This window comes from Coregonus clupeaformis, chromosome 39 (genome assembly GCF_020615455.1).
Source record: "Coregonus clupeaformis isolate EN_2021a chromosome 39, ASM2061545v1, whole genome shotgun sequence".
NCBI lineage: Eukaryota > Metazoa > Chordata > Actinopteri > Salmoniformes > Salmonidae > Coregonus > Coregonus clupeaformis.
Genome location: NC_059230.1, coordinates 2,323,817 through 2,351,582, shown reverse-complemented (window position 1 = coordinate 2,351,582; position 27,766 = coordinate 2,323,817). Strand labels below are relative to the sequence as shown.

Here is a 27,766-nt window from a genome sequence, read left to right as displayed (position 1 = left end):
TAGAGCTGGGGGTACTACCCCTTAGCCACAGAGGAAATGTTGTAGGACCCAAATGAAACACCCAAGGCAATACTCCAGGCAAGTAGATTTAATATTCCAAAACAGGAGGCAAAACAAAACAACTCCACGAGGGGAGAAAAACAAACTAAAGATAACTTCAACAACTTACTAGGACAGACACGGTGAGACAAAGCAGGAGACACACAGTCAGGACGCAATAACCAAGTGAGAAACAAGGGGAAAACACACAGCTAAAATACTCAAGGGGAAACAAGGCACAGGTGACATAGATAAGCTAATTAGGACACATGAGGAAAAACTAAGGCAAAAGGGGAACACAGCTGACCTCTAGAGGCCAGGAGACAAACAGGGGAAGCAGGAAGCTGACAGGACCCCCTCCTCTAGGAACGACTCCTGACGTTCCTTCCAGAACACCCTGGCCCCAGGGTGCGAAAATCTCGGATCAACCCTGGGTCCAGGATGTCCCTGGCTGGAACCCAGGAGCGCTCCTCTGGCCCGTAGCCCTCCCAGTCCACCAGATACTGCAGAGAGTTCTGGACCCTCCGGGAGTCCAGTATCCGGCGGACTGTGTAGGCTGGCTGGCCGTCTATGATCCTGGGAGGTGGCGGGGGTCTGTGGGGGGGGCAAAAGGAGAAGACAAGACAGGTTTAAGGAGTGACACATGGAAAGTGGGGTTAACTCTAAGGGAGCGAGGCAGAACTAAACGATACGACACAGGGTTAACCTTTCTAGAAATGCGGAAAGGGCCGATGTATCTCTGGGAAAGCTTCTTGGATTCGACCCGGAGGGGCAAGTTCTTAGTGGCCAACCAAACTCTCTGACCAGCTCGGAAACTAGGGGCCGTCCGGCGGTGGCGATTAGCCTGACTTTGGTATCTCTGGGAGGTCCGAAGGAGGGTACACCTGGCCTTCTTCCAGGTCCGCCTACAGCGTTGGACAAAGCGCTGGGCCGAGGGAACACCAACTTGCGCCTCTTCCTCTGGAAACAAAGGAGGGTTGTAACCGAACTGGCATTCGAAGGGGGACAATCCGGTGGCTGAGGACTGGAGGGTGTTGTGGGCATATTCAGCCCAAATGATATAGGTGGCCCAAGACGTGGGATTATTGGCCGCCATACACCGCAGGGTGGTCTCCAGATCCTGATTAATCCGTTCCGTCTGGCCATTAGACTCTGGATGGAATCCTGACGATAGGCTGGCTGTGGCCCCAATAAGCCTGCAGAAGGCCCCCCAAAACCGGGACGAGAATTGGGGACCTCGGTCAGAGACCACGTCCAGGGGAATGCCAAATATCCGGAAGACATGGTTCATGAGGAGCTCAGCAGTCTCCTTAGCCGAGGGCAGCTTGGGCAGGGGAATAAACCGGGCAGCCTTAGAGAAACGGTCTACCACCACAAGGATGACGGTGTTGCCCTGGGATAGAGGAAGTCCCGTAACAAAGTCCAGCGAAAGGTGTGACCATGGCCTTCGAGGAACAGGTAAGGGATGGAGCAGTCCCTGGGGGTCGCTGGCGTGTCGACTTTTCCCTGGTTGCACACAGGGCAGGCCTCAACGTAGACCTGCACGTCCTTCTTGATGGACGGCCACCAAAACCGCCGTCGGAGGAACTCCAGTGTGCGAGCACTGCCAGGATGGCATGTCAAGGGCGACTCATGACCCCACTGCAAGACGCGGCCCGAACCGAGAGAGGAACGTACAGGCGACCGGCAGGACCACCGCCTGGATCGGGCTCATGGGCAAGAGCTTCTCGTACCCCTCTTTCTAGTTCCCACTGAAGAGGTGCGACGATCCTAGACCTCGGAATAATCGATGCCAAGGGCTTCTCTTGTACCTCGGGAGAATAGACTCGAGACAGAGCATCCGGCTTGACGTTCTTGGTGCCAGGTCGGTAAGTCAGGATGAACTGGAATCGATTAAAGAAAAGGGACCATCGTGCTTGCCGAGGGTTCATCCGCTTAGCCTGTTGGAGATATTCCAGGTTCTTGTGGTCTGTGAGAACCTGGAAAGGGTGCTGAGCCCCCTCAAGCCAATGGCGCCACTCTTCCAAGGCCAGTTTAACCGCAAGCAACTCTAGATCCCCCACGTGGTAGTTGCGCTCGGCCTCAGACAGGCGGCGAGACATGAAGGCACAAGGGTGTAATCTCCCATCCGCACCCCTCTGTGACAGGACGGCTCCCACCCCCCACCTCTGAGGCGTCCACCTCCACCACGAAAGGTCTCTCTGGGTCAGGGGTCACCAGAATCGGAGCAGAAGTGAAGCGGCGCTTGAGATCCTCGAAGGCCCCTGCTGCTTCCGGACCCCAGTGAATCTTGGTCCCTCCTCCTTGGTAAGCGTCGTCAAGGGGGCTACCACCGAGCTGAAATTCTTGATGAACTTCCGATAGAAGTTAGAAAAGCCAATAACCGTTGAACCTCCTTGACCGTGGCAGGTGTGGGCCAATCGTGGACCGCCTTGACCTTCTTGGGATCCATCTCTAGGTGCCCGGGAGTGACAATAAACCCGAGAAACTGAGTCTGAGAAACATGAAATTCACACTTCTCAGGCTTAACGTAGAGGTGATTGTCAAGGAGCCTCTGGAGAACCCGGCTAACATGCCCCTCATGCTCCTTCAGTGACCTCGAGAAGATGAGGATATCGTCCAGGTACACGAAGACGAACAGATTAAGCATATCCCGGAGAACATCATTAATCAGGGCTTGGAATACTGCGGGGGCATTGGTGAGCCCGAACGGCATCACCCGATATTCATAGTGTCCCGTGGGCGTGTTGAACGCCGTCTTCCATTCGTCTCCTGGCCGGATCCGCACGAGATGGTAAGCATTGCGGAGATCCAGCTTAGTAAAAATGGAAGCCCCTTGAAGCAGCTCAAAAGCAGTGGCCATGAGAGGAAGAGGGTATCGATTCCGAACCGTGATCTTGTTGAGTCCCGGTAATCAATACAAGGCCTCAGACCCCCGTCTTTCTTTTCAACAAAAAAGAAGCCCGCCCCAGCCGGGGAAGTAGAGGCATAGATGAGGCCGGCTGCCAAGGACTCCTTAATGTAAGTGTCCATAGCTGCGTGCTCGGGGGAGGACAAGGAAAAGATCCGACCTCTAGGAGGGCAGCACCCAGGGAGTAGATCAATGGCACAGTCATAAGTGCGATGAGGCGGTAAGGCAGTGGCCCGGGCCTTGCTGAACACTGTTTTGAACCGATGGTAAACACTGGGGACTCGGGAGACGTCAACAGACTCTTGAAACTGGGTACTAGGGGCTGAGGAACTCTGAAGCATGCAGGTGAGTTGGCAAGTGGGACCCCAGCTAAGAATGGTGCCAGTAGGCCAGTCGATCTGGGGATTATGTCTGCATAGCCAAGGGTGACCCAGGATAATAGGATACTCGGGAGAGTCAATGAGATAGAAGGTCTCCTCCTGCTGGTGTTGAGAGATGGTAAGTCGCAGGGACTGAGTCGCCTCAGTAACTTTTCCTGGTTCCAGAGGTCGGCCATCTAAGGCTGTAACTGCCTGGGGGTTGAGGAAGTAGTTGGGTAGGGATCTTAAGTTCCTTAGCCAAGGTTACATCCATAAAATCACCTGCGGCACCGGAATCGATCATAGCCTGGACCCGATGCTGGTGGCCCTCCCAGGACAGAGTGGCTGGAATAGCTAGGGACCGCGTTAGTAGGAGGAGCTCTAATTTTCCCCATCACAACCCTCCTGTAGCTGGGCGGGGACAGGCGTTTCCCGAAAGCTCGGGGCAAGTGGAGCGGAAGTGGCCGGCAACCCCGCAGTAGAGGCACCGACGCTCCCTCATGCGACGTTCCCTTTCGTTGGAAGAAAGCCTGGAACGGCCTAACTGCATGCTCTCCCGGGGAATCTTGGGGCAGTTCAGGAGCCGGGGCAGCTCTGAATGACGGAGTCCAAACAGGAGAACCAGAGCTGCTCAGAGGAACTTGGGACTGAGACACCTGACGGCGAGCCGTTCTCCGCTCTCTTAGACGATTGTCCAGGCGGATGGCCAAGGCTATGAGGGACTCGAGATCTTCAGCTGGTTCACGGGTGGCTAACTCATCTTGAAGGGGCTCAGATAACCCTCCCTGAAAGCAGACCCTCAGCGCTTCATCATTCCATCCGCTCCTTGCTGCTATGGTTCGAACTCAATGGCAAAATCTGCCGTGCTTCGGGGCCCTGACGGAGAGACAGTAGGCGCTTGGAAGCCTCCCGCCCACTGACAGGATGATCGAACACCCGCTTGAATTCTTCTACAAATGCAGCGTGGGAGTCACAACAGGCCTCCTGGGACTGCCACACCGCAGAGGCCCAGGCGAGCGCCTTGTCTGAGAGAAGGGTAATGAGGTAGGCAATCTTGGAACGGTCTGTGGGAAAACTTGAGGGTTGGAGCTCGAAGGTGAGGGAGCATTGGGTGAGGAAACCCTGACAAGAGCTTGGATCCCCAGAAAAGGGCTTGGGAGGTGGTAGTCGGGGCTCCGCCAACCGAGAAGGCCTGTCGTCACTGGGAGGTGACCGGGGGGAAGGGGAAGAACCAAGGAGGCGTTCAAAGAGCTGGTGAAGGGAACTCATCATTTCGGCCAGGAGTTGAGAATGTCTAGCCATCAGCTCCTCTTGTCGGCTGAGAACGGCTTCATGGCGCTGGAAAGAAGCCTCATGTCGAATGATCACCGCCAACAGGTCCTGGGAACTGAGTGTTTCTGGGTCCATGATTGACTTGGTTATTCTGTCACAAGCCGGGTAGAACTCCGGTCTCAGATGTGTAGAGCTGGGGGTACTACCCCTTAGCCACAGAGGAAATGTTGTAGGACCCAAATGAAACACCCAAGGCAATACTCCAGGCAAGTAGATTTAATATTCCAAAACAGGAGGCAAAACAAAACAACTCCACGAGGGGAGAAAAACAAACTAAAGATAACTTCAACAACTTACTAGGACAGACACGGTGAGACAAAGCAGGAGACACACAGTCAGGACGCAATAACCAAGTGAGAAACAAGGGGAAAACACACAGCTAAAATACTCAAGGGGAAACAAGGCACAGGTGACATAGATAAGCTAATTAGGACACATGAGGAAAAACTAAGGCAAAAGGGGAACACAGCTGACCTCTAGAGGCCAGGAGACAAACAGGGGAAGCAGGAAGCTGACAGTTTCGTTATGTTGCACTGAAAATTGCTAATATTGCGTTGATTTGATCACAATTCCCACAGTAAAGGGAAACGTTGATAGTGTTAACTAATGGGGAAAACTCTAGAAAGTTGAGAGAACTTCAATTTTCAGTCTGAAATGGTTGATTAGAAGTTGAGCATCAGCAACTTTATCATACCATACTGTAATGTCATGTTTAATAAATAAAAACAAAGTACACTGAATTCAGCAACACTAGTCATCACAACCACAAAATACAACAGTGCCAGAAGCGTTAAAATAACAGGGTATGAAATATGTTTTAAAAATATTTTTGTAGTAATATCCTTTGGCAGGGGCACAACTTTGGTTTTTAGAAGTGGGGGGAGGGGGACATAACTTGGTGGGGGGTCTGGGGGTCCACCCATTTCTGGGGCATCTAAAGCTCATTTCCTGCATTTCTACACAATCTAATATGACCCATGGCCCTTCTAGCTGTCTCTATTTAGAACAACATCAAGTAAGCAAAAATGCCCAGTCATCGAGCTAGGTAAGAGGATCATTATTAAATATATGTTTAAGTGATTGATAAGATTGAACTAGATCAATGATAATTAAATAATCAATATTGTGTTGCACATTTAACCAATAGCCTAACAAATGAACAACTCTTACAAATAAATTACAGACTTTTGATTGTCTTTATTAAGACATCCTCTACACTAACCCGAGCTGCCTGCATGCCCGACCCCCACCAGTCTAGTCAATATCTCAACTCTCTCCCCAACACAACTTCCTTCCCATCTTTTTTTTTTTTTTATCTCTCAAGGAAAGGTTTGGGAAAACAAAAGTTTTATGAAAACACACATACACCTACACATTAACACACAGAAACAGTACATCCTCCATATAATTAATCTCATAGGTCTAATAGTACTGTAGAGCTCTTTTTACTTGCACACAATATAGCTGGGTCACCCCGTCCTGCCCCTAGGGGTCCACCACCCTGCAGCGCCCCAACCCAACACACTCCACTCAGCTTTAGGATCTCAATGAAACATTCATTATTGATTTCAGGTGTGTTAGTCCAAGGCCGGAGTGACAACCAACAGTACGGCAGACCCCCAGGGCCAGGACTGAGCAGCCCAGCAGCTAGGGATTGCTTAAATAGGTATCTCCCCTGACATGGGCATGTTTTCAATAGACGCCTTTTGTCGTACTGTATTCCATACAAGGCATCCAGACCTTATGAAAGTTGCACAGTATACCCTTAATCTTGTAATAAATCAAATCTAGCGATACATAACTTGACATTTCTTCCATCCATTGTGGGAGGATAACCAACCTTCCAATTAATGGCAATGCATTTATTAGCCACTATAAATGCTAGGTTACACATTTTCTTCTGACAACAGTTGCTAGTATCAACATTTCCAAGCAAACAAAAACAGGGAGAAGGGAGAATATGTAGATGTGCTGAGATAAAAGAACATACTCTTTGCCAGATTTCAGCCAGCCTCCACAAGACCATAACATATGCAAACATGTCCCCTTTTGTTTTTTACATCTCCAGCAGAATAATTACATAACTGAGTGTATGATATTCAGTTTCACTGGCATATAGCACGTTTTATGGATGGTCTTAAACTGCAGTAATTTATGTCTGAAATTAAATTAACATGACTGGGCATTCTAACATATCTGTATTCATTCTTCATCATCTTCAATAGCGTCTCCCAAGACTTCCTCACATTTTTGTTTTACATGTTTTGTGTCATTGGGAAAATCCTCGATCAACCCTTGATACAGTTTGGAAATCACAGACTGGTCTTCCCTGGCTACCTGACCCAGATGAAACCCCTGTCACCATCTGATCGTGCTCAGATGAGGCTTGACAAATAATTACATTGGTGTACATTTATACATTATATTTACCATGAATAGAATCAATGGTTAAACAATTGAAATGACCATTATTCCCAGATCGCAGACTGTAGCCTACCCATCATCTCTAGATGGAACTTTGTATTTATTCACTGATTGTTATAATATACTGCAACATTTACCTGAGCTCTGTAGACTAATCTTCCCTGGCTGTCTGACCCTGCAGGGACACCTGTCACCATCTTATCCTGCTAAGACATGATGAGCAAAGTGTTGTGTACTGACTGTGCACCATGACAGTGTAGCCTGTAGAGCTGTTTATACTGTGTCAGTGTGAAAAGTAGGGAATTAGCTAGGGAAACTGACAGATCAATAACATTACATTGCTATACAGACTAATAAAAACTTACATTGCGCTGAAAAAACGTCAGAATATCGGTCTTCAATCGTTTGGCAGCTGGTTTCATTGTTTGATTCAGGTCTAGTGTGATTGAGGCAAAACTAATAGCTAAAGTTAGTGAGCTAGCTCACTAACGTTAGCCTACTTTTAGCTAGCTCTGCTAGCTAATGGTACATCATCAAATGTCCTTCTGTTGAAACGGGACATAACAAAGGCTACAAAACATTTCCATACACCAACAACTGTTAGAGGCTAGCTAGAGCTGAATTGGCTGTGGTAGCTACTAGCTAGCTAACTAGCTGCTAGAAGTTAATTCACTTCAGTTGAGAGGGGATGAAACATTAGCTAACGTAACATGTCAGTTATATTACTAGCAGCACTGGGAATATTATTATTATTTTCTGTCAAAAAGAAGTTACCTTGCCAGCTAGATCAGTCAACTAAAGAACAGCCAGTTTCTGCTCTCCTTGTTTTTACAACTCTGAGAAAAAGCGCAACACAGACAGCAACTGCCTCTGTTCATCTCTCCCGTGCTGGTCCTATATGCCAGCCTTTCAGAAGCTTTCCCTTCACACATGCTGTCTGCATGCTCTGTGGTGGTCTGTGCAGCCCTAAATCCAGCTGGCTGAAACCGGAAAACAGCCTACCCAACCGCTTTGTGTTACAGTGCAATGACATAACTGGAGGGGGAACAAATATGCAATTTCAGAATGTGGGGGGGGTCATGTCCCCCCTGTCCCGAGTTAAAGTTGTGCCCCTGTCCTTAAGATTAAGTTGTTTTGATTTTTGGTCCTGTTTACAAAATTCGATAAAAATAGATTAAGAAACATAATTTTAAGACCCATCGGTCTTTGAACTGAGACGTATCAATCAAACATGTAAATAAAATACATTAATACATCTTCTTTCTCTGGAACACACACACACACACACACACACACACACACACACACACACACACACACACACACACACACACACACACACACACACACACACACACACACACACACACACACACACACACACACACACACACACACACACACACACACACACACACACACACACACACACACACACACACACACACACTACTCTCAGTCTACACCCCCCTGCTCACTCTCTGTCTGGCCCTCCAGTATAAAGTGTGACAGTGAATTGATGTCAGTCACTGTAGGATTACACTGCAGCACCAGAGTAACCATGCTATCCTGTCCTGGGAACACCTGGGATAGGCTCTCCCTAAGCCTGGAGGTCTCTGCTGCGCTCCTCTCCACCCCCAGCCCCAGCCCCTGCCCCGGCCCCAGACCAAGGCCCATCCCTGGGCCACCGCATCCAGCCCTAGCCTCCCCATTGCCCCTGGCCTGAATGGGATCTGGCTCCACAACAACCCCTGGTGTCCAGTCACAGAACTGAAGGACCTCTGTCTGGGCCCTGGGAGCTCGAGGAGAGTGGAAGGAGGATGCCACGCCTGAAAACGAGTGAATGCCCGGGACAGGAGGCCTGAGAGAAGAGAAGAGAAGAGAAGAGAAGAGAAGAGAAGAGAAGAGAAGAGAGAGAGAGAGATGTTTACCTATTAAAGGGCAACTGCACATCCTGATTTGGCCTCGTTTTAGATGTGGTTTATTAAGAAATGCTAGCGGCCATGACTGAATTCAAACGTGAGTTGGTTTTGGGGTGTGCTTTGATGTGGGTGTCTCGTGTGTATTTGCAGGTGGGAAGAGTTTGCAAAATTATTTTGCCAATTCAGCCGGCTGGTGTGCTACTGTGGAAAAGTCGGTTTGACCGTCAAATAACACAATGTAAATGGACCAATATTTTCATGTTGCACATCTTTTAGTTGTCTCATTAAATGCCTTCAACATTTGTATATGAATTTCTACAATTGTGACCGGTTCAAGAAGCTAGGCATATGTCGCACGTCACTACTACACAGGAGAGGCATTTGAACGTTATATTTACATTTTTTATCAAAATGTGTTTTCTGGCAGAAATGCCTTCTGGAACAAGTGAACTTTAATGTGCCCTAATAACAAACTTGTATGCCATCTGTAAATACAAATACAATTGTTGCCGAGTTGGTTTAGCCACGGAAGAATACAGGAACCTTCCAGCTAGCCATGATTGGCTGAGATAATGGATGGGCTGGACATGCCAAGAGATGAGTTCGGATTGGTCTGCCTTGTAGCATGCTTCTGTCTATAATATGAGTTGCTCAGTATGTGGGGATAGTTAATAGCGCTATCGCTATTCAGCGCTATCGCCCTGAAGTTAATAGCGCTATCGACAAAGATCAGTGGGAAAAAGTTGTGATGGACTACTTTCTGTAGGACAATCGTGCCATGCTGACACTCTCTGACTCTGAAAATGAATCAGACGATGAGGAAATCCCTGATTTAGTTAAGACATTCTTTATTGAACCAGACATTGTAGTCTTCCCCAATCGCTGTCATCAGAAGAAACGGCGATCAACAGTGTTTTTTTCACGGAAGAAGTTGACCGAGTTTTGAAATCAGTGGAGTCGAAAAAAGTCGAAAAAAGAACACAGGAGGCTGTTGTATAAAACACCTGTCTCCGGATTACATCTTCTAACCATTGACGTCACCAGACCCGGGCATTCGGGGCTTTAGCCCGAGTCTTTTGCCCTGCTGGGATGGTGTAAAACTAGCTAGGCTACACTCCAAACATGAGCCCCGGCCTGCCCAGCCTTTTTAGTGCTGCCTAAAACCAGCATTTCAGTGTACACTTTAGAAGGAGGAGTCAAAGTCATTTTCCAAAGCCATTTTTGATTCGTCCAAAGAAATTCTAGGAGGGAGAGAGGCAAAGATGAGAAAGAGAACCGGAGGTAAACTTTGTTAGATTGCTATTACTAATGCACATTTTGTTAGCCCATGATGATGTTATTCAGAGTTATTGACCTGACACTAAGCCAGATTTGAGTAACTTAGATTTCAACATGTTGACTCAAAAGCGGCACTGACAGATAACATTAAGCTAACTAATTAACGTGAGGGACTACCCAGTCTAGCTAGCAGTGCTGCTTCATTAGCAACCTAGCAAATGTTATGAGCAGGGTTTTGACAGTACAGTTATTGATTAGCTATCTGGACACTTAATCCAACTGCTGGAACTCTGTTCATCACCTGACAAAGTATCACTAACTCACCAATTAGTCTAATCAGGTACTGTCCAAATATGCTAAAAATGACTAATAAAGATAGCTAGCTAACTTAAGGCTAACATGATGTTAGCTACTTTTGGTAACAGCAGTGCAATTAGCTAGCTATCTGTTGAAAAAAAAAGCTGTATAGCTGAGTTAACATGTTTTCCAATTTATAGAAGATGGAAATACGGAATTTCTTCTTGAGAAAGAGGGCGAGACACGCAGCTCAGCAAACACAGAGACGGTTGTTGTATTTGCAGGAGTAAGTGAATAGATTCTGTGTATGTGTGTGTTTACAATACAATTCTTTAGCATCTAGCTACATAGATGGGTTAGCTGACAACGTCATGAAAACGATGTGCGCGCTTCCATGGGGCATAAATCAGCCTGTTGTGATTCTGGATGGCCAGATTGCTAGCAAGAATGACACTGCCATGTGGGGAATCGTAAGTGGCTTACTTCAGCATATTTCATCATGTTCTTGATACCATGTCTTGTTTTGAGGTGTTTTGACTGATTTCATGTCAATGCAAATATGGCAAAAATTCGCTAGCTAGCTAACCAACAACTGTAACGATGTATTTGAAACAACAAGTGGTCATTGTGCAAATGTATTTGTTTTCAATAAACATTGGAGACGAAATATAGCTTACATGTCAACAATCTAAGCCAACCTTATTTGTTTTGCCCTAGGGTTGCACACATTTCGATTTTGTTGCTAAAGCGACAGGTATTGTGGTTAGTGAAGGGTATGACAGTTGAATGTTAAATCAGGTTTAAGATTGCGTGAACTGCTAATATCATTAAGGAACAGAATTATCTCAGATTTGACCTTTAGCTCAATTCAGGTAAACATTATTTGCCTGTTGTTTATATTGTGTGTGTCTGTGTGTGTGTGTGTGTGTGTGTGTGTGTGTGTGTGTGTGTGTGTGTGTGTGCGTATATTGCTTCTGTGTGTGTTTGTCTGTTCAGAATACTCCATATTGCTACGGCACTGATACTATGCAGTCTCTGTAATAATATAGGAGATCCAAGAAAGCAGAACTTCACACAGCAAGGAAGAGAGGGGAGCAGACAGAACAGAGAGAGAATACAGGAGAACATAGAGGGGAGGCCCACACAAGACAAACATCGCATATTCCTCTCAAGCCAGACGAAGTAGTTCTTGCTAAACATTACCTCTCAAGAAAAGAAAGATGCCACTTCTGACATGTCCTGTGCGTATATAAACTGTTAGGCCCTGATATGTTCCTAATCACTAAAGGCAATCATACAGGCAGCACTGACCATCCCAGTCAGCAGCAGTGAGAGAGCTTTCCACTAGTGCATTAAGACGACTACATACCTGATTTAGGAGCCCAATGACCCAAGATAGAATGCATTTTGACAATTGACAAAGATATACAGTGCCTTCGGAAAGTATTCAGACCCCTTGACTTTTTCCACATTTTGCTATGTTACAACCTAATTCTAAAATGGATTTAAAAAATAATAATCCTCTGTAAACTACACATAATACCACATAATGACAAAGCGAAAAAAGGTTATTCGAAATTTTTGCACATTTATTAAAATAAAATAAACATAAATACTTTATTTACATAAGTATTCAGACCTTTTGCTGCGAGACACAACATTGAGGTCAGGTGTATCCGGTTACCATTGATCATCCTTGAGATGTTTCTACAATTTGATTAGAGTCCACCTGTGTTAAATTCAATTGATTAGACATGATTTGGAAATGTGGAACGAATTGTCCGTAGAGTGCCGAGACAGGATTGTGTCGAGGCACAGATCTGGGGAAGGGTACCAAAACATTTCTGCAGCATTGAAGGTCCCCAAGAACACAGTGGCCTCCATCATTCTTAAATAGAAGAAGTATGGAACCACCAAGACTCTTCCTAGAGCTGGCCACCTGGCCAAACTGTGCAATCTGGGGAGAAGGGACATGGTCAGGGAGGTGACCAAGAACCCGATGGTCACTCTGACAGAGCTCAGGTTCCTCTGTGGAGATGAGAGAACCTTCCAGAAGGACAACCATCTCTCCAGCACTCCACCAATCAGGTCTTTATGATAGAGAGGCCAGACGGAAGCCTGCTTGCCAAAAGGCACCTAAAGACTCTCAGACCATAAGAAACAAGATTCTCTGGTCTGATGAAACCAAGATTGAACACTTTGGCCTGAATGACAAGCATCACTTCTGGAGGAAACCTGGCACTATCCCTACGGTGAAGCATGGTGGGAACAGCATCATGCTGTGTGGATGTTTTTCAGCGGCAGGGACTGGGAGACTAGTCAGGATCGAGGCAAAGATGAATGGAGCAAAGTACAGAGAGATCCTTGCTGAAAACCTGCTCCAGAGCGCTCAGGAGCTCAGACTGGGGCAAAGGTTCACCTTCCAACAGGACAACGACCCTAAGCACACAGCCAAGACAACGCAGGAGTGGCTTCGGGACAAGTCTCTGAATGTCCTTGAGTGGCCCAGCCAGAGCCCGGACTTGAACCCGATCGAACATCTCTGGAGAGACCTGAAAATAGCTGTTCAGCAACGCTCCCTATACAACCTGACAGAGCTTAAGAGGTTCTGCAGAGAAGAATGGGAGAAACTCCCCAAATGCAGGTGTGCCAAGCTTGTAGCGTCATAACCAAGAAGACTTGAGGCTGTAATCGCTGACAAAGGTGCTTCAACAAAGTACTGAGTAAAGGGTCTGAATACTTATGTAAATGTGTATTATTTTTAATACATTTGCAAACATTTCTAAAAACCTGGTTTTGCTTTGTCATTATGGGGTATTGTTTGTAGATTGATGAGGGGGGGAAACAACTTAATACATTTTAGAATAAGGCTGTAACCTAACAAAATGTGGAAAAGTCAAGGGGTCTGAATACTTTCCGAAGGCACTGTACATACTAACATGCTTGGGAAAGACATAGACAGGTAGACAAGTCATAGACAGGTTTGTGCCTACAGTTTCATTTTGTTTAATTTCTCAACTTTATGGATGGACTAACATCCTAGTACCGCGTAATGTAACTTGCAAACATTGTGAATATTTAGTTGGGGAAAGGATTGTATGCTGGTGTGTACATGTGTGTAAAATTGTGAAGTGTTGTTACTACAGGGGTGTTGGAGGGGGTGTATTTGTTTTTGTGTAATTAATTAGGTAGAAATATTGTCCTGTAGCTAATTGACCTTGGAATCTGGGATATTTATTACCACAAATATCATAAAATCATGATTTAAGCGTGTTTGGTGCCTGCGTTTGTACATATTTTCTGCAAAAGTTGTCCCGTCCCGATTCTTCAAATAGCCACCTTTTGCCTTGATGACAGCTTTGCACACTCTTGGCATTCTCTCAACAGCTTCATGAGGTAGTCACCTGCATTTCATTGAACAGGTGTGCCTTCTTAAAAGTTAATTTGAGGAATATGAGCCAATCAGTTGTGTTGTGACAAGGTAGGGTGGGGGGGTATACAGAAGATATCCCTATTTGGTAAAAGACCAAGACCATATTATGGCAAGAACAGCTCAAATAAGCAAAGATGGATTGTCATTTCTCATTACTTTAAGACATGAAGATCAGTCAATACGGAACATTTCAAGAACTTCGAAAGTTTATTTTCCTCAAGTGCAGTCACAAAACCAATCAAGTGCTATGATGAAACTGGCTCTCATGAGTACCGCGACAGGAACGGAAGACCCAGAGTTACCTCTGCTGCAGAGGATAAGTTCATTAGAGTTACCGTACCAGGCGGTCATACAGCCCGACAGGATGCTCTCAATTGTGCATCTGTAAAGGTTTGTGAGGGTTTTAGGTGCCAAGCCAAATTTCTTCAGTCTCCTGACGTTGAAGAGGCTCTGTTGCACCTTCTTCACCACATTGTCTGCGTAGGTGGACCATTTCAGTTTGTCAGTGATGTGTAAGCCAAGGAACTTGAAGCTTTCCACCTTCTCCACCGTGGTCCCGTCGATGTGGATAGGGGCTGCACCCTCTGCCGTTTCCTGAAGTCCACGATCATCTCCTTTGCTTTGTTGACGTTGAGTGAGAGGTTCACCACCTGGGGGTGGCCCGTCAGGAAGACCAGAACCCAGTTGCACAGGGCGGGGGTCAGACCCAGGGCCTCGAGCTTAATGATGAGTTTCGAGAGTACTATGGTGTTGAATGCTGAGCTATAGTCAATGAACAGCATTCTTACATAGGTATTCCTCTTGTCCAGATGGGATAGGGCAGTGTGCAGTGTGATGACGATTGCATCGTCTGTGGATCTATTGGGGCAGTAAGCAAATTGAAGTGGGTCTAGGGTGACAGGTAAGGTAGAGGTGATATGATACTTGACTAGTCTCTCAAAGCACTTCATGATGACAGAGGTGAGTGCTAAGGGGCGATAGTCATTTAGTTCAGTTAACTTTGCTTTCTTGGGTACAGGAAGAATGGTGGCCATCTTGAAGAATGTGGGGACAGCAGACTGGGCTAGGGAGAGATTGAATATGTCCGTAAACACACCAGCCAGCTGGTCTGCGCATGATCTGAGGACGCGGCTAGGGATGCCGTCTGGGCCGGCAGCCTTGCGAGGTTTAACATGCTTAAAATGTCTTACTCACGTCGGACACGGAGAAGGAGAGCCCACAGTCCTTGGTAGTGGGCCGCGTCGGTGGCACTGTGTTATCCTCAAAGCGGGCGAAGAAGGTGTTTAGCTTGTCCGGAAGCAAGACATCGGTGTCGGCGACGTGGCTGGTTTTCCTTTTGTAGTCCGTGATTGTCTGTAGACCCTGCCATATACGTCTCGTGTCTGAGCTGTTGATTTGCGATTCCACTTTGTCTCTATACTGATGTTTTGCCTGTTTAATTGCCTTGCGGAGTGAATAGCTACACTGTTTGTATTCTGCCATATTCCCAGTCACCTTGCCATGGTTAAATGCGGTGGTTCGCGCTTTCAGTTTTGCTCGAATGCTGCAATCTAGCCACGGTTTCTGTTTAGGGTAGGTTTTAATAGTCACAGTGGGCACAACATCTCCTATACACTTCCTGATAAACTCAGTCACCGTTTCAGTGTATTCGTCTAAATTATTTTCGCAAGCTACCCAGAACATATCCCAGTCCGCGTGATCAAAACAATCTTGTAGCGTGGATTCCGATTGGTCAGACCAGCGTTGAATAGTCCTTAGCACGGGTACTTCCTATTTGAGTTTCTGCCTATTGGAAGGGAGGAGCAAAATGGAGTCGTGGTCAGATTTGCTGAAAGGAGAGCAGGGGAGGGCCTTATATGCACCCCGGAAGTTTGAATAGCAATGGTCGAGAATTTTAGCAGCCTGAGTACAACAGTCGATATGTTGATATAACTTCGGCAGCCTAGTCCTCAAATTTGCTTTGTTAAAATCCCCAGCTACAATAAATGCAGCCTCAGGATATGTGGTTTCCAGTTTGCATGAAGTCCAGTGAAGTTCTTTGAGGGGAGATATACAAGGCCGTGACTATAACCGAAGAAAATTATCTTGGGAGATATTACGGTCGGCATTTGATTGTGAGGTATTCTAGGTCGGGTGAACAAAAGGACTTGAGTTCCTGTATGTTACTACAATTACACCATGAGTCGTTAATCATGAAACACACACCTCCGCCCTTCTGCTTCCCGGAGAGATATTTATTTCTGTTTGTGCGATGAACTGAGAACCCATCTGGCTGGACCGATTTCGACAGAATATCCCAAGAGTCATGTTTTCATGAAACAATGTATGTTACAAGCCCTGATGTCTCTCTGGAAAGAAATCCTTGCCTTGAGCTCGTAGACTTTGTTATCCAAAGACTGAACATTAGCGAGTAATATACTTGGAAGCGGTGGGTGGTGTGCGCACCTCCTAAGTTGAACCAGCAGGCTGCTCTGAGTGCCTCTCCTCTGGCGGCAATGTTTTGGGTCAGCCGCTGGAATCAGTTCAATTGCCCTGGGGAGAGCAAACAAAGGATCTGTTTCGGGAAAGTCGTATTCCTGGTCGTAATGCTGGTAGCTCTGGTGAGTTACCGCTGCGCTGATATCCAATAGTTTTTCCCGGCTGTATGTAATGATACAAAACCCTTTCTGAGCTAATAATGTAAAAAAGTATACATAAAAAAACAAAATACTGCAAAGTTTCCTAAGAGCTTGTCGCGAGGCCGCCATCTTCGTTGGCGCCAGTGATCTGTGAGGTAATATTATTTGTATCTCAGAAAGCCATTTGCATTGCTAGTTATAGCCTGATGTTAGCTAGCTAGCTAACATCGAACATAGTTGGTTAGCTATTTTCAATTATTATTTTTTATTTTTAGTTGGTTAGGTTTAGTTGTCTGCAGATTCATGCATAGTGCATGGTAGTATGAGTTTGGATTATGGTTAATTGTTTATCCATCTACATGTCTAAACAAAAAACTCCACTATGCAAGTAACCATTTCACTGTACCGTTTCCACCTTCTGTATCCTGTGCATTTGACAAATAAACTTAGATTTTATTTGATATAGTGTGTGTTTACCAGAGACGGTAATGTGAAGAACATCATGACATGCACCAAAGTAAGATTAGTATATAGGCCAAGGACTAGATAAAGTGTATTTTTACTACTACTTTCACAACTTTTAGTCTTGAAATCTTTGGTTGTTTACTACACTACCTTGCTCACTCTGTTTAGCACATGGCCTCACACGTGAATCCTTAAAGAGATGGGTGGGGCTTAAGAGGGTGTGAACGATGCTGAATGGGTGTACACAAAGAAGAACTCTCCAGTAAGCATACCAAAACATTCACGGGCCATTTTCTCAAAAGTGGTAGGGATATCGAATGTCAAACCAAATTGACCACGGGCATTACGATCGAGTAGCATGCAGCTGTGCTCCGAATTGATGATTACTTGGGTGGTGCCAGCTGTGGGCAGGATTGAAATAAACCTAACCCATGAAAAACTGTTCCGGTACCCTTCATTCCGTGACATACTATTTTTTCCTATCATCTCGCAAATCAAAATTTTGGACGAGACTGGCTTTATGACCAAAATGATCCTATTTACACTTTGTAGGACATTTTAACACTAGAATGTTTCTGACTCATATCGATGCCTAATAGGCACATTTCAAAATGAGAAGTTTCTTTTTAGGGGCAGTCGCTCTTTAATGTGGGAGAAATGAAGAGAGTACAGTATAATGAAGGGTGTGTGTGTGTGTGCCTGTGTGTGTGTGTGGCTGTGTGTGTTTATGGCTGTGTGTGTGTGTATGTGTTTGTGTGTGTGTGTGTGTATGGCTGTATGTGTGTGTGTGTGTGTGTGTGTGTGTATGTGTGTGTGTGCGTGTGTATGGCTATGTGTGTGTTTGTTACCTGTGCTGGGAGCGTAGGAAGTCATCTAGGTGGGGTCCTCCTCGGCCCAGCGGATCATCCGGTACCATAAAGTGATCCCCCACAAACGTGTACTGGAGGAGTCTGGGTAATAAACAGAAACTGAGATTATGGATGGATATGAGCTCAATTTGGCTGTATCAGTTTCAAATCAAAAGGGGTTTTGATTCATACACAAGGTTTACCTTAGTGGTCAAACCCACTAAGGGAATGACAATGATATTGTTGCAGTCTTACGCGAGGCACAAATCTATCCAAAATCTATTTATGAAAATATTTCTGATTTCTTTAGACAATTTCTAACATACTAAATGACAAAAAATATTCCATTGTATCCTCTCTTTCTTTCTTTCTTTCTTTCTTTCTTTCTTTCTTTCTTTCTTTCTTTCTTTCTTTCTTTCTTTCTTTCTTTCTTTCTTTCTTTCACCTTTTCTTGATGATGTCTCTCCATACATGAGACTCATCCAGCAGGTCTCTGAGGTTGTCGTTTGTCACGATCACTCCATCCGTCTTCTGGGCCAGCTGCAGCATGAACCTACAGAGAAGAGAGGTATGAAGGAAAAGAGGTATGAAGGAGGAGTGTAAAGGGGAGGTGACTTCATCCGTTTAGAGAATATTCACAAGCCTTCTACTGTAAATGTCTAACTGTAACAAACTGTAATAATTATTATAAGTCACTTACTGCAGCTATCCGGTGAACGTGACAATAAAAAAACAAAATATAAGAATACTTTTTTATAAGCTGTTTATAAGCAGTTTATATGCAGATCGTCATGTAAAGTTTATAAGCAGTTTATAAGCAGATATTCAGATAAAGTTTATAAGCGGTTTATAAGCAGATATTCAGATAAAGTTGATAAGCGGTTTATAAGCAGATATTCAGATAAAGTTTATAAGCGGTTTATAAGCAGATATTCAGATAAAGTTTATAAGCGGTTTATAAGCAGATATTCAGATAAAGTTTATAAGCGGTTTATAAGCAGATATTCAGATAAAGTTTATAAGCGGTTTATAAGCAGATATTCAGATAAAGTTTATAAGCGGTTTATAAGCAGATATTCAGATAAAGTTTATAAGTAGTTTATAAGCAGATATTCAGATAAAGTTTATAAGCAACATATATAGTTTAAGAGCAGTTTACAAGCTGATCTATTGTTTTGACAGAGGAGAGCAACTAGAACAACCTGTCGTCGTATGAGTTGATCCTCTTCCCCTGGACTTCTCTGGAGGGGGTGTAGGAGAGCAGGCCCAGGTTCTGGAGCTCACTAAGGTAGTGCTGCTCTGAAAACAACAGACACACCAACCTCTCCTTTATAAACCTAGTACACACAGTCACACACATTTACCATCATTAATCAATGCCTTAGGGGGCTAAACAGGGTTGGGGGGCTATTCAGTTTTTTTGAAGTAACTGAATGGAAAACCGAATTGTTACAACTGATGATATGAAAGAGCTGGATAGATGTGAAGTCTGGGCTTCCAGACAGATAGATAGTGTTACCTTTGCCCCGGTGGTCTCTCTTCTGCCTCCACTGGGGCAGGAAGGTACTGATTCTGCGATGCCCGCGGTTCCAGAAGTGTTGCACGGCCAGGGCGATGCCTCGACACGAGAAGAAATGACCCAGCCCGTGACTATAGAGAAGGAGTGGGAGAAAACCTAATTAAATACTGTATAAATGTTTAATAGTTTGTATAGTACAGTGCATTAGGAAAGTATTCAGGCCTTTAATTTTATTTGAAAATGGATTAAATTGTTTTTTCCCCGCTCACCAAACTACACACAATACCCCATAATGACAAAGCGAAAACAGGTTTTTCGAAATTTTAGCAAATTTATAAAAAATACAAAACGGAAATACCTTAATTACATAAGAATTCAAAACCTTTGCTATGAGACTCGAAATTGAGCTCAGGTGCATCCTGTTTCCATTGATCATCCTTGGGATGTTTCTACAACTTGATTGGAGTCCACCTGTGGTATATTCAATTGATTGGACATGATTTGGAAAGGCACACACCTGTCTATATAAGGTCCCACAGTTGACAGTGCATGTCAGAGCAAAAACCAAGCCATGAGGTCGAAGGAATTGTCCGTAGAGCTCCGAGACAGGATTGGGTCGAGGCACAGATCTGGGGAAGGGTACCAGAAAATGTCTGCAACATTGAAGGTCCCCTTGAACACAGTGGCCTCCATCATTCTTCAATAGAAGAAGTTTGAAACCACCAAGACTCTTCCTAGAGCTGGCCGCCCGGCCAAACTGAACAATCGGGGGAGAAGGGCCTTGGTCAGGGAGGTGACCAAGAACCCCATGGTAATTCTGACAGAGCTCCAGAGTGCCTCTGTGGGGATGGGAGAAACTTCCAGAAGAACAACCATCTCTGCAGCACTCCCCCAATCAGGCCTTTATGGTAGAGTGGCCAGACGGAAGCCACTCCTCAGTAAAAGGCACATGACAGCCTGCTTGGAGTTTGCCAGAAGGACGCTCAGACCATGAGAAACAAGATTCTCTGGTCTGATGAAACCAAGACTGAACTCTTTGGCATGAATGCCAAGCGTCAGGTCTGGAGGAAACCTGGCACCATCCCTACGGTGAAGCATGGTGGTGGCAGCATCATGCTGTGGGGATGTTATTCAGCGGCAGGGACTGGGAGACTAGTCAGGATTGAGGGAAAGATGAATGAAGCAAAGTACAGAGAGATCCCTGATGAAAACCTGCTCCAGAGCGCTCAGGACCTCAGACTGGGACGAAGGTTCACCTTCCAACAGGACAACAACCCTAAGCACACAGCCAAGACAACACAGGAGTGGCTTTGGGACAAGTTTCTGAATGTCCTTGAATGGCCCAGCCAGAGCCCGGACTTGAACCCGATCGTACATCTCTGGAGAGACTTGAAAATAGCTGTGCAGCGATGCTCCACATCCAACCTGACAGAGCTTGAGAGGATCTGCAGAGAAGAATGGGAGAAATTCCCCAAATACAGGTGTGCCAAGCTTGTAGCCTCATACCCAAGAAGACTTGAGGCTGTTATCATTGCCAAAGGTGCTTCAAGAAAGTACTGAGTGAAGGGTCTGAATACTTATGTAACTGTGATATTTAAGTTTTTATTTTAAATACATTTGCAAACATTTCTAAAAACCTGTTTTTGCTTTGTCATTATGGGGTATTGTGTGTAGATTGATGAGGGGGGGAAAAAACAATTTAATCAATTTTAGAACAAGGCTGTAACGTAACAAAATGTGGAAAAAGTCAAGGGGTCTGAATACTTTCTGAATGCACTGTATGTGCTTTGAATCATGTAAACTATAGCACTGTCAGTTAGAGCATAGCATTACCACTTATCCAGTTGTGGATTCAAGTAGGTATCTATGCCGCTGTTGTTTCTACACTGCTTTCAATGAAAGCGTTCACTAAATAACTAAATTAATGATTGCATGAATAACCTCCACATTTTGCCTGCTGTTCTTGTCTGTGGTTACATTTTCCACTTTTTGGGGGGGATCCCTTCATCCCCTCACCTCTCTCGTTCTCTCATTCCCTCGTACTTACCTCATGGCGATGTTGCTCCCGTCGATGATGACCATCCTGAGTCCCGGGTCTCCTGTTTGGTCGGTCAGCTTGAGGTCAAAGGGCGTCTGGAGGCCTTCCAGGAAGCGCTGTTGCCCTGTCACCACAGCCCCTGCTGCCATGGTCGGGAGACCCCGTCTATCAACAGCCACTGTTGTTAGGGCTGGGAGATCCCTTCCCTGTGCTGCTAGGGGAAAGAGACCCCGTTTCTCCTTCGCTCTGGTTGCTGAGGAGTTAATCACAGTAAGGGTGGGGGGTAAGGTGGTCTGGGTTGTCTGGGTGGGAGGGTAAACGAGTTGATGGGGAAACAAGGGAGGGTTGGTGGGTTGTGGGGGTAGTGTGTTGGGGTAGGTGGGCTGAGGAGGCCCTCTGACTAAAGGGGGGCTGGCTGGATGGGCGGTGTGTGTCTGTGTGGGGTTCTTCTGGTGACTGTGGGTCGGAAACGGAACCTGGTTCATCATGGTATTCCATTGAGCCAGATCTGGTTCAACCCTAACTGAACCATTGACGGTTCTGTTCGGCGCTTTCACTCCTCCTACCTCATCACTCTTCCTTTCACTCTTTCTTTCTCCTCCTCTCTTTTCAGTAGCAGTGGACTCCATCTCTCTACCGCTCTCCTCCTCCCTTCCTCCTGCTCTGTCCTTTCTCTGTACCTCTGAGACAACCTCATCCACCTCTCTTGGTTCGTCTCGTACCCGGTTCTGGGAATCAGCTTCTGTCTCTCTTGCGCCCTCCCTCTGTAGCTCTAGGAGTAGCTGGCGTGTGGACAGTTCAGGTAACATACTGTACACTTCTGCTACCTTCTCCTCTGTGTATCCACAACTGGCTGCAGCCCTCTTCAGAACTCCCAGGACAAAATCCTCCTTGTTCCCTCCCTCACCTCCCTCCATGCCGCCCTCGCCCCTCTCCCTGCCTCCCTCCATGCCGCCCTCGCCCCTCTCCCTGCCTTCCTCCAGTGAATCCTCAGCCAGGTTTGCAGTAGACCCTCCACTCTCCCTGCCTTTTCTCCCCTCCTCTCTACTCCTCGCCCCTTCTTCCACACCTCCCTCCATCTCCACTCCCATCCCTCCATCTATACCTCTTCTCTTTCCTCTCACTCCTTTACCTTCCCTCTCCTCCACCTCTCTGTGCTCCATCTCCACTGGGCGGTTCATGGCCAGTCCGGTCTGGTCATGTTCTTGCTGGACCAGGTCAAGGATCTGGGAGGCTTCTCTGGGTCCGGTCCGGGCCAGGACCCTCAGTACCACATCTTCCGCATAGCCCATAGCCGTGAAGAACTTCAGCAAGAGCCCAAACTCCTCCCTACTCCCTACTGACAACAACATCTCCCCCTCTCCTTCTTCTACCTCCATCTCTTCCTCTTCTTCCCCCTGTTCCTCATCCTCTACCTCCTGTGGGGAACGTACTTGCCCCTCCTCGGTTTGGAGGAAAGAGTGGAAGATGGGAAGTCGGGGTGCTGCGTCTTTATCTATCCCTCCCTGTGTCCAATCTTTGCCCATCTCTCTTCCTTGTACAGGTGAGGTAGTGAATGTCTTTTGTTGAGAAAGCTGCCCAACATTCCGTAGACCAGGGTCTTGGTTGTGGGTGGAATGTTCGGGAGGTTTGGTCGTTGATGTGGAAATCCCCTGTATTCCCTCTATGTCCCTAGCCTCTCCAGCTCTGTTCAATACTCTGGTATCCTTAAGTGTTAGTCTGTCCAAGTCTGATTGGCTGTCCCATCGTCTCTGGCTATCAGTGTCCATTAGACCCACTGTGTCTCTAGACCCCCCAAGACTGAGGTTCGAGCCCAGCCCAGGAACTGTGTTCAAGCCCCCAGGACCGGGGTTGGATCCCAGCCCAGACTCCCTCATCAGATCCAGTAGAGTCTCCTTCACCGCCCCTGGTAGCACCAGGAGATCCAGAGTGTGCCTGTCCTCCCATCTCTCCACCAGCGATTTGAAGGCCCGACGGGAATCCAGGGTCTCGCCTGATCCTCTGTCGCCAGGCTCAGTTCGTCGTCCCTGCGTGCCCTTGTAGTGTTCCACCAGGTCTGTGATGAGAGAATAGGCCCTGACCACTGGTTCTGCCAGCCCTGAGATTAGCAGGAAGCCTGGTGAACCCACCTGGAGGAAGGAAATGTGAAGAAATTGAGATAAGATTAACTTTAGTCTTAATCTTGCCATCTCTCTAAAGAGACTCAAACCCACAACCTCCTTCCTCTCTTCTAATGTGCATTTCCTTCCTTCACATCATCCATCTGATCATCTTTGTGTGTGTGTTTGTGCGTGCCTATGTGTGTGTGTGTTTGTGTGTGTACAGCCTGTATGTGTGTGTGTGTTGTGTGTTTGTCTATTCTTACCAGTATATAAGCAGAGGTGTTTCTGATCAGGCACTCCATGAACAGCCCTCGGGCTCCACAGAACACACAGTGAAGGACCCCTGGATACGGAACCTCCTGCTGGGCCTCCTGGTTCACAACTCCCTTCACAAACAACTGGAGGAGAGAGAGTGAAAGAGAGTGAGAGAGAGAGAGGAGCGAGAGGGAGAGGAGGAAGTAGGGAGAGGGGGAGGAGAGAGAGGGAGGGAGGTGGGAGAAAGAGAGAGAAAGAGAGATATTTAATACTATATTATGTTACAACATACAGTAGGTTTTGGAGTTTTCCCTGGTCAGATGACGTGATCAGAAAAACCCCATGGCCCAAGTTGTGACACATAGGAAATTACCACCTTGCATTACTGCAAAACACATAAGGTTAATATCAACCTCAACACATGTTAACATAACAACAATAATAAGAGACATTTCTTACTTTGGCAGCCACAGCGTCCTTCCTCTCGCCTTTTAGTTTGAGCCAGATCTGTCCATCATGGGGTAACACAGCAGCCTCCTCTCTGCCGATCGTAAAGGTCACCCCAAATATCCTCTCAACTGTGGGATGGAAGGACTGTAGGGCACCGCGTAGCGCCCCGGAACACGCAAACTCATCCTCCACCTGCTCCTCTCCTCTTCCTTCATCACTCCATCCATCTCTTGCTCTTACAGACATTGGAGAGAGATGGCTTAGGGCAGAGGCCATGGGACTGTGAAGGTGTTAGAACTCACTGACACGGTGGGGAGGGAGGGAGGGAGAGAGTGAGAGAGAGAGAGAGAGACAATACACATGGAATTTCCGTCATGCCAATAAAGCATTTTGATATTGAATTTAAAAATTGAGAGAGAGAAGACAGAGAGAGAAAGATCCATGTCTGTTTATTTAAAATAAAATATGAATAACTTAATATAAATGTACTTATTATTATTTAATAGATTGTGTGAACTGCATTGCTGGAGCTAGAAACGCAAGCATTTCGCTGTGAAAACATCTACAAATCTGTGTACCCAACCAATAAACTTTGATTTGCCCATGTCACCCAATGACAATCATATTAGCATAGATCTATAGGTCGACGAGACGAGATTTGGAAGGATGGCCTCGCGGGACTCATCTATAGGTAATTAAGCTGTATTCATAACCAAGTGGGATGGTGGTATTTACCACATATGACTGGGAAAACCCCACTTGAACGCCCCTCCAACTGGTAATTACCAGTGGCAACACGTCATTTATTTGACAAATAAAAAATAATATATATTTTTTTGTGCCTGTTTTGCATGTTATTTTGGCATTAATACATGTCACATATCAGTGTGCAAACAATGTAAAAAAACAAACATTCATTGAATTAATAAAGCTGCATACAAACATGGTCTATTTTTTGGTTTCTTGAATATAAGGCAGCTCCAAAATGCAGGTGTTTCAGCCTAGCTCAGTGCTTTCTGTGGTGGTGGGGCAGCCAGCAGAATATACAGAGCGTAGGGGTTGGTAATGTTCTCTAGTTGCGCCGTGATTGGCTCAATATTCTGTCACTCATGGGGACACTACGTCACCGCAAAATCTACGGGGAGAGCTCGAAAATTCAAGCCCCTTGGGTGCTACCATAGAGTTACATTAGAAGTGCCCATCCAAGAAGGCTCAAGGTCATTGGCCACAGATAAAATGACGTCAAATCACGTTATATCTACAGTAGCTTTGATTGGACTGATCATGTCAACATCATACTTTCAAAATCTTAGCTAGCAAGCAAGCAGTCATCATCATGAATCAAGTCGACAATCTACTGGCAAATATTTTTCAATCCTTGTCATATGAAGAGAAATTATGAAGAGAAATTATAGATAAAACGTATCGGTGCTCATCGGCCATTGGACAACAAGTTGGAAATCGCAAATTCAACAATGAGTGGTTTGGAAGGAATCAGTGGCTAACTGCAAGCATTGCAGCCTATAGCCTGTTTTAGAGAAATGTCATCATCGAATATTGTAAGAGCTTTCATTGTCTGCTTATATGCCCCCTTTATTTATCCTACGGTTCTGACTTGGTGTACAGGGAGAACACTGTAAGAACGGCCCGTGTTCTGAATTCTGTCGCTGTACATTTCAAAAGTGCTGAACAAATGGTTATATTGACTACGTCCGTCCTAGCTCGCTCATTAATGGCTTAATCGAAATTACGGATTGCCTCTTATCTGCTTGTCGTCCCCTTATGCCATAGTTTGTACATCTCAATTGTCAGTAGAAACCACATTTGTTTAAACAAGTCAGCCATATCAGCTATGTTTTTTTAAAAGGCAGTAAATGAGGCTGAATAAACTGTTTCGCTGCCAAACAAGGCTCTGTTGATAGCCAGGTGTAGCAGTGGTAAGGTGTTGGGATTGCTGTTGGGAATCTGCTGTTGGGACAGCTTTATGTAGGCCCTAACCTTTTATAGTGAAAAGTTTGTCACTTTTATAGTGAAAATAATGTATTGTTTAGTGTTGTGTTGTGTAGTGGCTTTGCTGGCATGCATCTAAAAAATAAAAAAATTAATGTGTTTGCCCCACCAAGATTTACATGCTAAAATCGCCACTGGTAATTACAAGTGGGAAAGTCGTCTATCATTCCTGAGCTCCTGCTGGTTTCACATTCATGTGGGAAATGGGAAACTGGGAAGTCCAACATGATTGTGTTCAAGTGCTTTTGAAGTCGGAACAATTCTTCAACCAATAAGATTTTAGGTAGCTTGTTAAGCTAGCTAACGTTGCTACTTAACATTGACAATATGGTCTAGCTACATTATCCATACTGATAAGGTTGCAGTTTCAAAAACGGATTTGTCGTCATCTTTTGGTTGAAAAGGTCAAAGGTCAGTGGTGAAACGTCACAACACTATTTTGTTTTCCACTTGTACTCGGACTTAGAGGACACTTTTCTGATGTCACCTACTAAGGAAAATACCTTGATAACAGCATTTTCTGGAGTTAAATACAACAACAAAACATTATTTATAAAAAGCAATCTATTAACACGGTTTATGAAAACTATAATTTGTTTACAAACATGATTATGTACTTTTAGTTTATGGTTGAGGCAGTTTGTTGTTGGCCATTAGCCAATCGCCGTTTCTCAACGAGTTCAAAGCATGTGAATGCATCTGTTATTTACGACTTAAGTAATTAGGCCTACCACCACTTGGTTATAAACGCAGAATAATAACAGGTACATTGACTAACACACTCTCTAAACACAATATCGTCCACAACAACAGCTATAATAGTTTTCTTTCATTTACAAAGTTAATTGTAGGCAATAGGCTACATTTAAATAATATTATGAACCAACTCAACACAATAATTCACTAACCTCATTCATCCTTTTCCCGAAGTTGCTTCACTGTCGCTTCTCTCAGTTTCGATTTCTAGTATTTGAATAACTTGGTTTTACCTTCTGCGATCATAAAACAATGAGTCACAAGTACCGTGAACACAAAAAACGACGTGACAGTAGCGGTTGGTAATAGTATACGAGAAAGTTTGTGAATTGAGTGACAGAGTTAGGCTACTGTAGAAAGTTATGTCTGAAGTTTTATGGGCTTTAAAACAGACACAACAACATAAAGGCTGGAGTATCTGCGACATACGTAAAGTCAACTCACCTTCTATATCGTGTAGCCAGAGTAACACGCACGATTTCAATTGGTTATTATCGGTAAAATCTTATTATCGGTAAAAATTTACCTTTTAATAATGTATTAAATATATTTGGTGCTTTTCGAATTAGGCACTGTAGGCCTACATAAATATCAGATACGAAGTGACTTTACACACTTGTACATAATAACAACATGCGATTGTAAATAAACATAAATGCGCAGATACACTAAGCTGTACGATAAAAACAGAGCGCGTTAACGGTCGTCAC

The 27,766-nt window shown here is 45.4% G+C and overlaps 1 protein-coding gene across 1 annotated transcript; it reads right to left on the bottom strand.

Moving 5' to 3' along the window:
- Positions 1 to 8,455: 8,455 nt before the first annotated feature.
- khnyn (KH and NYN domain containing) lies at positions 8,456 to 27,432 on the bottom strand. The gene is made up of 10 exons (XM_041868220.2): positions 27,209 to 27,432; positions 24,300 to 24,591; positions 23,849 to 23,983; positions 22,616 to 23,612; positions 21,493 to 21,736; positions 19,446 to 19,576; positions 19,129 to 19,225; positions 18,372 to 18,479; positions 17,927 to 18,028; positions 8,456 to 8,926 (listed from the first exon to the last, which is right to left on the bottom strand). Exons 2-10 carry the CDS (start codon positions 24,564 to 24,566, stop codon positions 8,521 to 8,523), a joined length of 2,487 nt encoding a protein of 828 aa, XP_041724154.1. The 5' UTR covers positions 24,567 to 24,591; positions 27,209 to 27,432; the 3' UTR covers positions 8,456 to 8,520.
- Positions 27,433 to 27,766: the final 334 nt, after the last annotated feature.

What these genes read in the sequence shown, in the direction of transcription:
- khnyn (XM_041868220.2), bottom strand. Translation starts at nt 24,566, where the DNA reads ATGGCCTCTGCCCTAAGCCATCTCTCTCCAATGTCTGTAAGAGCAAGA. An exon ending in GGGAGCAACATCGCCATGAG is followed by an intron (nt 19,577 to 21,492) that starts GTAAGTACGAGG and finishes CCTTCTCTATAG; the next exon opens with TCACGGGCTGGGTCATTTCT. An exon ending in ATCAACTCATACGACGACAG is followed by an intron (nt 18,480 to 19,128) that starts GTTGTTCTAGTT and finishes TCTTCTCTGTAG; the next exon opens with GTTCATGCTGCAGCTGGCCC.